The 15,064-nt window shown below is 37.4% G+C and overlaps 1 protein-coding gene and 1 long non-coding RNA gene across 2 annotated transcripts; one reads left to right on the top strand and one right to left on the bottom strand.

Moving 5' to 3' along the window:
- Positions 1-2,069: 2,069 nt before the first annotated feature.
- On the top strand, positions 2,070-12,052 carry LOC121730397 (SHC-transforming protein 1). Its single transcript, XM_042119422.1, has 9 exons — positions 2,070-2,434; positions 2,505-2,575; positions 3,230-3,464; positions 5,974-6,137; positions 8,023-8,181; positions 8,877-8,977; positions 9,762-9,925; positions 10,685-10,807; positions 11,777-12,052. Exons 1-9 carry the CDS (start codon positions 2,339-2,341, stop codon positions 11,906-11,908), a joined length of 1,245 nt encoding a protein of 414 aa, XP_041975356.1. The 5' UTR covers positions 2,070-2,338; the 3' UTR covers positions 11,909-12,052.
- Positions 3,929-13,285, bottom strand: LOC121730408. The gene is made up of 3 exons (XR_006036111.1): positions 13,198-13,285; positions 12,471-12,473; positions 3,929-3,941 (listed from the first exon to the last, which is right to left on the bottom strand). It is a non-coding gene; the product is annotated as an uncharacterized LOC121730408 (long non-coding RNA).
- Between the last annotated feature and the right edge of the window lie 1,779 nt (positions 13,286-15,064).

Here is a 15,064-nt window from a genome sequence, read left to right as displayed (position 1 = left end):
CATATAGCCTTCCTCAATAAATGGGCTATCTAACACTGAAAGAATTTTTCAAATCGTACCAGTAGTTCCTGAGATTAGCGCGTTCAACTTATAATTTTCCCCGTTTTTTCCACATTTTCCTCTATTTCTTCGCTCCTATTAGTCTTAGCGTGATAGAATATAGCCTATAATAGCCTGCCTCGATAAATGGGCTATCTAAAACTGGAAGAATCGTCAAAATCCGTTTCGTAGTAGAAGTAGATTAAAGGGAACAAAGGGATATGAGCGAAAAAAAGCGACATATTATAGGCCCATGTCGTTGAAAGTAAGGTCGAATTTCGACCATTGGGCGATCTCTAGTGTACATTAATATACATTACCTGCTCTGTCTGTGACGAGCTTTATAATACCAGTCATTGTCCATTGGACGGTTAAGGACTTTTTTTACAGAAATAGCTGTAAAAAATTAAATACTTCCCATGAAATCGAAATAGATATTAAATTTGTGTTCATAAATTATCTAACTTAAGATAGGCAAACATAAAAATGCGATGGTTTTAGTTTATATTGATTTTATAGTAAAACGTTTCTAATATTAGCCTAGCCCGCCGACAAACTACTATGCAGTTTGGCAGGTTAATAGAATAAGGAAATATGTTTTGGTTTTCAATAAAGATTTATTACTATTATTAGAATTATTATTATGTAATAAAAATGGAGTGAAGTGACGGGCGAATTTTCGAATTCCTAGAATTTTACAAAAATTAAGGGCTCAATTGGGTTCCAAACCCAAAACATATTGACTTTATCATTTTTTTTTCAACTCTTGTCTCTGGGACTTAGCTGATCTCAGACTGGCCGTGTAATCATGGTCCAAAAGTATCATAAATTCAATATAAAAAAAACTATAATCCATTTTCAATTTGTCAACTTGTTGTCAACAGATTCAACCATAAATAAAAGAGTATAATAAATTATTCGTATGTATAGGCTTGTCACTCAAAAATCTGTCATTTCTCATGTGTGTGTGTTGTAGTGTGTGTAATGTTTTATTTGTTAAAAAAATGTATGATAAAAACATAATTTCAAAATAATAAATTAGTTCGATGCACTCCTTCACCATATAAACTATAACTGTGCAAAATTTAATTCACCTACGTTTCCCCATTTTTCGTAAAAAGGGTTACGAAGTTTTTCGTTCGCGTATTAATATTATAATTACATCCCGGGATGTGTATCTTTATATTATATTAATGTATCACACACACAACAGGTAATGTAATGTATCTTTCCCTACATTTCAATGCTAAACGCCCCGCTTCACGCTTGACGCACATTTCAGCTGCTAAAGTGTTATACAGGCTGTTCTTATTTTTAATGTTGTAATACTATGGCCTTTCGAGTTACTTGCTATTAGATTCACTAGATAGTTCATCAGAAGATAATTCGGATTGTAATTTTGATGCGCGCATTGTTACATATTGTGCCAAAAACAGAACGATGTGGATTGAAGATATTTGATTGAAAATATAGGCTCTGGGGAACAGACTGCCTGCAGTACCTGCTGTGAAGTGCTGTGCTAAGGTGGCAAGTGGCAACACTGTGTGTATCTGTCTATCATACACATTAATATAATCACAGAAATTTTTGAACACCCTATGAAGAGAAGAGATGTAGTCGTAATATACAAAAATATATTGGAGATGTATTGGGATGTATTTGGATGTATCAAAATATAAATGTTTATTTTCATATAGCTCGGTATCTTAAGATACGAAGATGTAAAAATATTATACATTATAGCTGCTGTGTGTGGTCTCCTGACGATTTCTATTATACAGAAAGATGTATTGAGATGTATCGAGATGTATCATGCTATAATATACATCTTTACATTACCTGCTCTGTGTGTGACAAGCTTAATAGTTTCCGATACTAGAACCGAAGACTAGAACATTGTTTCCCGCCATTTACTCGACATTGGCCACGGTTTTATAGCTGAAGTGCCATAATAAGAAAAAAAATTGACAGCTGCTGTCATTTTGCTTTAGCTTTGTTGCTGTCTGTCAGTCAAAAAGTTTTAACTTTTACGAATAATTTTACAATAAAATACAATTATCAATAGAACAAATTAACAAAAATTGACAAACTACTATCGTAAATCCATATTATCAGGTTCTTGTTTACACAATCTCGAAGCGTCCTATCTCAGTGAGCGAAACCACTTTGCATTCTGTGATTTAGAATACGAATTACAATCGACGAATAATTTGAATAACAATGAAAGTGTATTTAGAATAGCTGGGAGTAGGTGAAGTGTGAACAGTTTCAGACGCATCAGACGTTGCAAAATACGACCATGGGGGATAATGGACCGTTCGTGGCTAAGCCGGCTAGGGGTTGGCTTCATCCCGACTCTGTGTTAGCCAGCGACGGTGTCACTTACGCCGTTCGGGTAATTATCAACGACCTAACAAAATATATCCACGGTAATACCATAATATAACTGGATATTCTTCTTTCAGTACATTGGCTGCATGGAGGTGCTTACATCTATGAAACAGTTGGATTTTGAAACCAGGTCCCAAGTAGCAAAGTGAGTATACTGGCCAAAATATTTATTTATATCAAGTTCATTTTGTTATTTAGTGTCAATGCCAAATCATGTGGTATTCTAGCAAGATAACTCACATAGGCTTTGTTACATTAAAAAAAACAGCACTACATAATATTACATATTATATTGGCTCAACTATTTCTGATAAAGTCCTTCCAGTGATGAAATGTGACTCATCCCAATTTCTAGGTAATGTCTAGTCAACATACCATCTATTAGTTAACTATGATAACAAGTTCAATATGAAGTGCATTCATAGTGACATTTCTCATCTTTGCAATTTAGTCAAAATCGTATACTTTTGTCGAATATTATTAAAAATCGGCCAAGCGCGAAGGGTTCCGTACCAGTATAGAGTGAAAGTAGACAAAAAATTGTGTTTTGGGAGCCTCCCTTAAATATTAACTTTATTTTGTTTTTAGTATTTGTTGTTATAGCGGCAACAGATATACACAATCTGTGAAAATTGTTGGTTCTTGAGTTACAGCCTGATAATATACAGACGGACAGACATCTAAGTCTTAGTAATAGGGTCCCGTTTTTACCCTTCGGGTACGGAAATCTAAAAACTAATTGTATGTGAATAAAATCACCAAATTTTTATTTATTAACCTTCCTACAAAATTATTTCAGAGAATGTATAGCAAGGGTGTGTGCTGCAGCTGGTTTGAGGTCAGCCGACAAGAAGCGCAGAGTGTGCCAAGCTGCAGCCTGTGCACTGGCCGCTAGACCTAGGATGGCACATTCGGGATCAAATGTAGCACTGACAGTGTCATCCCGAGCTATCACACTAGCAGCATTGGAAGGTGGTGAGAGTATTGCCCGACATGATATGCCAAGAGTGTCGTTTGCTTCAGGAGGTGATCAGGTAAACTAATCTTTTATCTCCTCACTTAAATAGTGGGAGAGCCATGCTTCGGCACATAAACCTATAATGCTAAATACCAACAAAGAGTGCGAGAGAGAAGAAAATCTTTTATGGAATTATAACAAGATGAAAAGAGAGAGGCAGTCTAATGAAAATTGTAACCACTTTCATTTGACAGGTCGTCAGTCGTTTTTATGCCCTTTCGGTATTTCCAATATATTGTTCAATTTGTTTGTTATTTTGAATAAATATTATTATATTTAAAAATTGTGACTTGTGCTGTAAGTATTTGCAGTGTAAATCATAAGAATAATCCTGAAAAATATACATTTCACAGGTAATTAATCTTCATGTCCTAAATTTTGCTACGATGTGTTTATTTTTGCTATATTCTGTCTTTAGTTCTCTATTTCTAATAAAATATTGTGAATCCTCCCTTTTACTTTCATATTTTGCATAACTAAAGGTACTATTGTTCTTATATTACACAAATTTTGAAGAAACATTTTTCATCAAATTTTTTTACATATACGCTAGTGCTTGAATCAAATTTATCGATATGCTTATCGATATTTTACAATAACATAAAACTAAAATAAAAATCATTTACCTTTATATTTATCACCTTAAACCCGGCCGAACATTATCCGAAATTTCTGATCAGAAAAATTCGGACGCCCGGCGGAACGCACTCTGTTCATACATTTTGTTGTAGACCCATCATACTAAAAGAATTTCTGACGTGTCAAAATGTATGAGCGGGGCGGGGCGTCCGAATTTTTGTTATCAGAAATTCGGATAATGTGCGGCCGGACTAAAAAGGACATATTATCTTATTTTAACTAATATAATATAGTATAGTATAATATAGCTAATATAATATAACTACTGTAATATAGAGTGACTCTAAAACTAGAGGAAGGTTTATATTTATATATCATAATCATTTGTTTTACAGATTTCCTCAAGATCCTCTAATAAGAGGAAAATGGCTGAAATTAATTGGGTGTGTTGGTTGGAATCCCAAGAAGGTTATTAATTGAAAGATTTTGAACGTTTTCTTGGGCCATATGTTCCCATTTGAATATCAAGGAGTCACCTCGATTTCTCATGGTTTCCATCACCAGACCACCACTTTTGTGAACATGATACCTACTTGAAACAATACAATGTACAACAAAAGAAAAATTTTGAAAATCGGTTCATAAACGGCAGAGTAATCGTTGAATATACCTAAAAAATATATCCAGAGCCGAACGTCTAGACTCCTACTGTTTGGAAGTCGGTTAAAAATAATTTTAATAAAAATATTATGATAATAAGAATAAAATATAATATACTAGTATAGTGTGTTTTTTACTTTCAATGTAAGGGCTGATTTACCAGATAGATTTTACCTGAGTAATAAATAAGTAACTTTATAATGTGTTATGTGTATATTATTTACCCCTATAAGAACCTCATGTCATAACATATCCGACGATTGAAAAATCATTCCAAAAGAAAATGTGTATCTACTTTTCAAGTGTCACCTTTTTTGCCAATTAAAATTTATGATACCTAATTTGAAATACAAATCTGTCAAAGTTGCATATTATTTATTTCTTATAGAAACTAAGGTAAAATAACTCGAACGGACTATACTATCGATAACAAAATACTATACTATCGATAGTAAAATATACATCACTAGCACACATTGACAGATTTTCGGGTTGTCAGGTGGTCTATACGACAGTATATATTAAGTCTATTCTTCGGCACGAATGGGCCGGCTCGACCGGAGAAATTCTTTAAAATTCAAATTCTTTTTCAAGAAATACCACGTTCTCACAGAAAACCGGCGTGAAACAGCGCTTGCGCTGTGTTTCGCCAAGTGAGTGAGTTTAACGGAGGCCTAATACCCTACCCTATTCCCTTCCCTACCCTCCCCTATTCCCTTCCCTACCCTCCCCTATTCCCTTCCCTACCCTCCCCTATTCCCTTCCCATTCCCTCCCCTATTCCCTTCCCATCCCTACCCTCCCTTATTACTCTATTCCCTCTTAAAAGGCCGGCAACGCACCTGCAGCTCTTCTGATGCTGCGAGTGCCATGGGCGACGGAAGTTGCTTTCCATCAGGTGACTCGTTTGCTTGTTTGCCCCCTTATTTCATAAAAAAATATAAATATTATGTTACAAATTAGCTATCCAATTGCTGCTTTTGTCTTAGATTAGTCCTATGTACTCAGACCAAATAAAAAGCCTATGTATCCAACAAAGACTGTAATATAATAAATAATAATGGTGTGCTTATTATGTTCTTTGCAATAATTTCCTTCCTGTCGTAAAAACATTTTACCATATACTTATATAAATATTTGGTATTAATTGGCTTAAGGAAAACACCTCTTACTAATTCTCATTCCTCTGAAAAGCATAATACACCCACTGAACTAATTTAATTAAGTGTGAAGACTTTAATAACGTTAAATTTTACATAATATTATTAATGTTATTTTTCATTTTAGGACTCTTTGGATTTTGTGGCATATGTGGCGAAATCCATACCACCAGCAGAATGGAGGGCTTGCTATGTTCTAGAATGTGGCGGACGACTGGCCCAAGATGTGATTGCCACAATCGGTCAAGCATTTGAACTCCGCTTCAAAGAGTTTCTCACAAAACCAAACTCGTGAGTCACTTTAAAATATTCTTAAATGAATCACCGCTATGGATTTTTGAGTGATCACTGATCACTGAATAAGCATTTTGATAGTTTGCTAATTTGTTGTGCCAATACTAACTTAAACTGATGTCAAATCATTTTTAGGGTTCTGTACCCAAAAGGTAAAAACAGGACCCTATTACTAAGACTTCGTTGTCTGTTTTTTGTCTACTTTCGCTTTATATCAGTACGGAACCCATCGTGCGCGAGTCCGACTCGCACTTGGCCGATTATTATTTATTTTTGATCATGACTCAGACGCATATTGGTGTAACATTAAGAGAAATCAAAAAGGAATGTTACTGCTTATTGATACTTCTTTATGTTACATATGTGTAAGTGTGTTTGTAAAATTATACATATTAGTTTTATTTGAAATCAGAGCTATCGCAACCTGTCTGTTAACCGGAAAAAACCGGCCAAGTGCGAGTTGGACTCGCCCATGAAGGGTTCCGCAGCAGCAATAAGGTTTATTTTTATGAAATTAAGAGGTTTTTGATTTATTTTCATATTTCAGTTGATTTAATGAAAATTAAATTAAGGTTACCATTTATGACGTATAAAAAAATCTCGTTTTTAATTAATTAATTTTCGTTGGTAGTTTGGTATGTACATCATATATTTTTTTAGACTTATCATGCCCCTACTTTAGAAGTTAGAGAGGAGGGACACACATTTTACCACTTTGGAAGAGTCTCTCTCTCGCAAATTATTCAGGTTATAAAAAAATGATATTAGAAACCTCAATATGATATTTGAAGACCTATCCATAAGTTTTCCAATTTGGACAGACATGACGAATCTATAAGGGTTCCGTTTTTTGCCATTTGGCTACGGCACCCTAAAAAATCACAGAATCACAGGTCGCCTGTCGATTTTGTATTGATGGCCAAGACGGACTATTAATGTGTGGACCCTTTAGATTGCTTGGCATTAGGGAATGCAATACCGGGATCCCGAAATACCGGGATCCCGCATGCATTTTGCGGGACTAATCCCGGTCGAAAATGTAGCGGGATCCCGCGGGACTAGCGGGATTACAAAGAAGCGTGATTCATACGTGTAACTCTGCGCGCGGGGGTGCGTCAACTGGCTACAGGCAGCCCACTAAACAATTTACCTTAAATTCACCTATAATGCAATGACAATAATGTTCCTGCAACCAGCGTTGAAGCTGAGCCAACTTTTTCAGCTGCTGGCTACCTTGTGTCGAATATCAGGAGTCGTTTTGCAGACACAACTTTTTTAACATACTTTTATAAGCTTGGGCTATATGTATGTAACGGAGTCTTTTAGCACAATTTTCCGTATATTTGGAAACAATGAATAATTTTTATAAAAGCTGAAAATAAATAAGCTTATTTTTTTATTTTTATATATTCTAAAGAATGAAGTATTAATACACCCTTGTAAAAAAAGTGTCTAACAAAGTTTGTTTTATTTAAGTTTCTAAGAATAAAACGGGTTCTATCAAGTAAAGTCATTAGAACGATTTATTTTACAAGTTTATGTCTCCACCCTGCGGGATCCCGCAAATACCGGGATCCAGCGGGATTGTGATGGTTCAGTCCCGCAAATACCGGGATTGAAATTATCTTGCGGGATTGCATTCCCTACTTGGCATGTATAGAAGGAGAATGCGCAGTATTCGATTTGTGTGCAAGATTAGTTGATTAGATGGATCGCAATTATTGTTAGATAGAGTTCAGACTAAAACAAATTATAGTACGCTATTGGTAGATATTGTACAACTCCAAAATCTCTGACTATAATTAATTTCAGCTTCCCATACAAGGCTGAACTAACCCTACTGGGCTAATAGAGGTTAGTGATATTAACCAATAAATTTCAGCTTGAACATGAACGGGCGCAGCAACGGTGTGAGCGAAATAGCACTAGAGGATAGAGAGTACTACAACGACATGCCGGACAAGATCCCCCCGCCCGCGCCCCCCGGGTCGCACCGACACCCGCCGCCGCCCCTTCCGCATCTACCGCCGCTGACGTCTTCGTGAGTGACAAATAATATTGATCCTGTATGAAATAAGGGGGCAAACGAGCAAACGGGTCACCTGATGGAAAGCAACTTCCGTCGCCCATGGACACTTGCAGCATCAGAAGAGCAGCAGGTGTGTTGCCGGCCTTTTAAGAGGGAATAGGATAATAGGGGAGGGTAGGGAAGGGAAGGGAATAGGGGAGGGTAGGGAAGGGAAGGGAATAGGGGAGGGTAGGGAAGGGAATAGGGTAGGGGATCGGGCCTCCGGTAAACTCACTCACTCGGCGAAACACAGCGCTAGCGCTGTTTCACGCCGGTTTTCTGTGAGAACGTGGTATTTCTTCGGTCGAGCCGGCCCATTCGTGCCGAATCATGGCTCTCCCACGTATACAATTTAATTTAAGTCTTTTACTGTATACAATTTAATTTGAGGCCTCTTACAGATGAACGGTTGTTTTTTTAGTTGTAGTTGCTGGATTTTTTTGTCATAGATTTTTTTTGACACTTGTCGACTGCCGTCGATGCATGCCGTCGGCAAGTGCCGTTCGTCTGTAAGTGCTCTAACTCGACGAAATTAATGTGTTATTTAAGTATTTCTGATCTGTTTAAAAAAATCAAATCGGGTTCAATCATAATGACAAGCCACTACGGACATTCGCAAACTTATAGAATTCTGGTATGAAAGCACTGAAAACTGATAATGTTTGTAGGTGCGAGGAGAGCGTCCGTCACTACGTGAATCAGACCCCGCCCCCGCGCACGCCCCCTACCGCCCTCCTGCCACAACATCACACTGACATATTCGACATGCGTAAGTATATAATATTTAAAAGTTGAATCATTACCTTACTACTAAGGGTGGGTTGCACCGGAGGTGTGGTTAAAGTTATGGTTATAGTTAAGGCTAACTTTGACCTCTAACTTTGACCACAGAATTTGATAGGAGACGTTGCTGGTCCGACAAGGCTTTATAAGAATAATAAAAACTAAGGAAACGTAACTCCCATACTTCAACCGTTTTGAATTTGGTTCCTTTTCGCACACAATATGGCAATAGCAATGAAACATTAACCGATTCGTTGCCACCTTCATTTTCACGAATTCTTACCACAGGCCAAGCAGTTTGTTCGATGACGCGCCATAAGCGTCATCGGCCCTGCTAAACGATGACGCCCAACGTGCGGCATTGGCCACTGGTTATGTTTTATGCACATTTAGACGGAATTGTAATTACAGTATAATAAATTAGTTTTAACGTGTTTTTTAACAATCCTTGTATGACGCGCCAGGGCCCCACTGAATCTTTTTAAATGACGCGCTGAGCGCGGCAGTGGCCACGAATCGGTTAACACTCAAATTTACGAAATAAAGCCGTTGATATTAATTGTCACTTCTATATGTCACAAAATGTGTGCCGAATACATGCATAAAGTATGCATGTATTCGGGTCATATTTTGTAGACTCGTGGACAATTTTTTTGACACAGTCACTCTTCCTTAGTTTTTGTTCATTGTACTTATTATAATATTTAACAAGTAACAACGCCTTGTGATCGTATAGTCCACTAAACATAAAAGTAACTCCTATTTTCCAGAACCATTCACCGCCGCACCTTCGTCGATCGCATCAACATCCGGCGCGGCGTCGGGGGGCGCGGGTGCCGGCGACCCCGAGCCGCTCGCGCCGGCGGTGCAGGCGGCGCTGCTGGCGCGGGAGCCCTGGTTCCACGGCGCCATATCCAGGACCGCCGCTGAGAGGGTGAGTGGATGGTCGATTTGTGTATAGACAGGCCACGGCCTATGAGCGGCAGCGTCATAATATGACCTAGGGGGGCGGCAGAGCTCGGGGCGGTAAAATTAAATTGGCCTATACTCATTAAGAAAGGTGTATTTTCAAACGACTTTCTAAAAAGAGAGGTTTTCGAAAAAGTTAATTAATCAAGTAAATATAAGAACCATCCGTGGGAGGGCATTTTATACGTGGGAGAGCCATGCTTCGGGACGAATGGGCCGGCTCGACCGGAGAAATACCACGTTCTCACAGAAAACTGGCGTTAAACAGCGCTTGCGCTGTGTTTCGCCGAGTGAGTGAGTTTTACCGGAGGCCCAATCCCCTACACTAATCCCTTCCCTACCCTCCCCTATTCCCTTCCCTTCCCATCCCTACCCTCACCTACTACCCTATTCCCTCTTAAAAGGCCGGCAACGCACCTGCAGCTCTTCTGATGTTGCGAGTGTCCATGGGCGACGGAAGTTACTTTTCATCAGGTGACCCGTTTGCTCGTTTGCCCCCTTATTTCATAAAATAAAATCCATAAAGTATGTCACCTACTAAATGGGGGGAGAGGCTACGAAAAGTAACGAAATTTAATTTATTATATATTTCGTCACTTTTTTTTAGTTAATGATTTTAATTTTTAGGTAAAAAATTACTCTGTGACGTCATAGTAGGGATCTAATAATGATGAAAATCTTGTGACATACTTTACGGAAGGTATAATAAGATTGTCTATTTCAGCTGGTGAGCGCGGACGGGGAGTTCCTGGTGCGCGAGTCGGGCGCGTGCGCCGGCCAGTTCGTGCTGACGGGTGCGCGCCGCGGACAACACAAACACCTGCTGCTCGTCGACCCCAACGGCGTGGTCAGTACAGTTTATTATTATTAATAGCCGGGAGTGTTCCACTCGTGGGCAAAGGCCTTCCCTCTTTCCTTCCACACGTCTCTGTCCTATGCTGTATTTGGCCACTCTTTATCTGTAGCGTCAAGTTCGTCGCGCCACCTTGTCTTGGGTTTGCCCCAGTTTCGGCGACCGGTCGGTCGCCACTCCGTAACTAGAGTACAGTTTAATTTTATATAAAATATTTTTGATGTCACTGTGTGTGTGTGTGTGTGTGTGAATGCGTGCCAGCGCGCATGCGTGTGTGTGTGTGTGTATTTGATAACAAAGCGTGAGTTCAGAAATATAACCCCATATGATATTGAATGTACTGTCACTTCTTGGTGGAAATTCATCTTCAATTAAATAATTATACACTTGACGCAACGCGCCGTGTGGACTGGCACTTACTGCCGCACTCAGAGTGGAACATTAATTATTTTAATGTAATTTTTTAACATTTTGTTAAAATCAGTGTAAAAAACGTTAAGTGACTGTGACGAACACAAACAATAATGTGTATTCTCCTTTATAGAGACTTTAAGAAAGTGTTGATGGACACAATCTTAGTTAACTCTACTTAGCAGATTAAGTTAACGTAAAATTACTTATTAGTCTTAATTATTAGGCTAGATTGTAATAATTATAAAATACCTATAGTTACAGGTATTTTATGTATAAAAAAATGTAATTAATTCAAAATTTTGACATAAGCCCCATACATTATCTGTCAAACTCTTCATTTAATTGAAGGGTAATCATAAGTTCATAACTTAATGTCTCTGAGTGTGGCGGGTTGTCTTGATAATTTTGAAATATTTACACATATTATCGTTTTTAGTTTGTTTCCTATCAACTTGCCAAATATTGAATACAGCAAACTGGAAAAAAATGCTGTAATAATTTTATACAAATATTGCCACGTTACATTATTAAAGTATGTCCCTTCACCAGGTGCGAACAAAAGACCGTGTTTTCGAGAGTGTCTCCCACCTCATCAAGTATCACTGCTCCAACGAGCTGCCCATCGTGTCAGCTGACTCCGCCCTGCTGCTACGGACCCCCGTGCCCCGCCAGACACCCTGAGCTTGGAGTACAGAACAGATGAACAGCATAATAACCTTTTGAATTTTTGAATTTGGCGGGCAGCGGGGCGGGAGCGGCGCGTTCCAATGTATAGATTTATATGGACCGGTTCTCGAAAACAGCGGCTCGCGGCGTACTAGAACGCGCCGCTGCCCGCTGATTTCGAGATAAAAGCCTTAAAATGTTTAATAGGCAAACAAACATTAATTTGACTCGGCATATTTGACTGCGTACGCGATAGGGGGTGATACATAATACATACACACTTGTAGTAGGACAATCAAATTGATAGTTTATTATGTAGCTGTTTCTCAGTACGACTATACTTTTTTACTTTGCGCCCTGAGTATGCTTTTTTTTATTAATGTTTCTTGTTCCCCCGTACAGTATACAGGTAAATTCTTACATTTATTTATCTATTTACAAGTGAAATTTCTATTATAAGTATATTACACTTTTACCACTTTACACTACAGTATTTAAATTTTTTGATTTGTTTTACTTATTTACCTTTAATTTTACAACAATCAATTCGCCCTGAGTATGTTAGACAGAATAAAACAGGCTATAGTGAATTAATTATAATGCAGGTTATAACATTATGCTTCATATTGTCTAATCCATCCATCTGGTATGCCTATACTCATCCATTTTTAGTTATAACTGCTGTAGGTGCATGGAGCGCAATTTGCATTATAAACTATGAATTATACAGGAAAATGAAAAAAAAAATAGAATTTACTATTTTATTCTACTATCTACTATTTTATTAAGTTGCACAAGCTATTTATGAAAATGAGAAATTCATAGGATTATGGAGGTCTGTGAAATATTTTGTACTGAAAAGGTTCTAATCTAAGGAATCTAAGTCCCAAATTGCATCGCATGATAATGTAATAACTAATGAAATTGGCAGATGTTGTGAAGTGTGTGCCTTGAAATAGTCATATCACTATGATATGATTCGTATGACTATTCCTAAGGGTGATATCAGACGGTTCACTTGAGTGAATGTCCATCATTTTCCTTAAATTTCTTTTATTCAACATTCGACAATATTTCATTTATAAAAATTAGTAGCCGCTGCCTCACTAGAATGAAAGATGATATAAAATATGAAAATAACAAAAAAATAACCGTCTGATATCAGCTTAAACATTCCTAGAGTGAGAGTTTGTTTAGTAAGCAGATTATTGAATGAAACTATGCGAGTTGCGACACATTTTTGACTTTTGAGATAGAAATATAAGAGCCAAATTTTTTAATAAATGATAAAAATACAGCATAACTTATAAGCTTGGCGCATCTCTCGTTTTTTAATCTGTTAAATAGTATAATGGAGTTTGAAGACTGTTGCGTCTTGCGAAGGTGAATAATGCATTTTATTTTAATATTATATTATGTAAAATAATTGTAATGTAAAGGCACAAACATCGAATGTTATAAATTTTCACATAAAAATTGTATACTAGATATTAGTAAAAACAATTATTGTTAGCACAAATTAGTCTATCTTCTTCACTTGTAAAGAGATCTTGCACATTCATTTTAATGCATTTTCATTATTGACTGATAAAATGTGCACATATTTTTGTAAGACTTTATTTGAATCGTTTTTTCGACGTTCCTTTTGCGATTCGTATTTTAGATTGTGTTAAGGCTGGCCGCATACGCACGTTTTCCGTCTTCGATTTCCTAATGTGGAATTTCGATTTGGAATTCCGTGAGACTAGCTCAAACATTCGTTTTTAGGGTTCTGTACCCAAGGGGGTAAAAACGGGACACTATTACTAAGACTTCGATGTCTGTCTGTCTCCAAGCTGTATCTCAAGAACCGCTATAGCTAGACTTCTGAAATTTTCACAGATTGTGTATTTCTATTGCCGCTATAACAAAATACTAAACACAAAATATAATAATATTTAAGAGAGGCTCTCATACAAGAAACGTGAATTTTTTGGACTATTTTGCTCGTAGTCAATAATGGCACTTGAAATTTTCACAAAATCTTTAATTATATTTGTATTTTAATCCTTCGATCGTGAATTCTTGGAAATCTATTGTTATTCTATTGTTGGCGCGATCACCGGTGATCTTAGGTTAATAATAAAAAATAAAATATTTAAGGCGGCTCCCCTTCAGTAAATGCATAAGGGGTGGGGGGCATACAAAAACCACAATTTTTTTGCCTACTTTCGCTCTATAACGGTACGGAACCCTTCGTGCGCGAGTCCGAACGCGCTGTCTTGCACTCGAAACGTACGTGTGGAATTCGTTCCATTCGAAAAAAATAGAACTTCAGCGTCAGTTAATATAATATTTTCTACTGATTCCATGCATTCGGATTTCCGAATACGGAAAACGAATTTGGAATTGGCATACGGAAAACGTGTGTATGCGGCCAGCCTTAAAATATTATGATAGGCAAAAGGTCTGGAAGTACCATTTGATGATATTGTTTTTCTTCAGTTATAAGGTGTACAAATAGTATTTCAACCTTTGTACTTTCGTATGAGATAAAGATACAATTTTTATATTATTTTTAAACGGAACGGCTTATGAATAACGATGGAATTGATAAATGCAAATAATTTTAAGTTAATTATATATTAACTTTAATTTTACTGTACTAGTCTTCACCAAATGTATATAATATCAGGCGTGAAGGCTTAAGTTTAGTTTTAAATAAAGTGCAATTTATATGCCAAAATTATAATCATGTCCTCCACTTGAAATATTTTGCTACGTTCATTTTTAAAGATTAGTAGGTAGTTATGCTCTCTTCTACGAATATATTGTATAATATAATATTATAGTGATATTTAGTTTAATATTGTATAACCAATAGGTGCTACAGAACTTACTTAAATAGGCTATAACTATCGTTAATAATCATCACAAACCCCCTGTTAGCCCTGATACACTTATTTACGGGACGGTTGATCATTTGTCGTCATGCTTTCTCTTTCATAAAATATGAAGACTTGAGTGGATGAAGTGGGTAAATAAGGCGCTTTGCAGACGACGGGGCGGGACGGACCGGTCAATCTCGCCGCGAAAGATCGCACAAAGGGAATCCTATATTACCAATGCACACGGCGGGCGAAAAGACCGCGCCGCTGGTGTCCGGCCCGCCGCCAGCGCATGTCCGCGGCT

The sequence above is a fragment of the Aricia agestis genome, chromosome 9 (assembly GCF_905147365.1).
Source record: "Aricia agestis chromosome 9, ilAriAges1.1, whole genome shotgun sequence".
NCBI lineage: Eukaryota > Metazoa > Arthropoda > Insecta > Lepidoptera > Lycaenidae > Aricia > Aricia agestis.
This window is presented reverse-complemented; position numbering and strand designations above follow the sequence as displayed.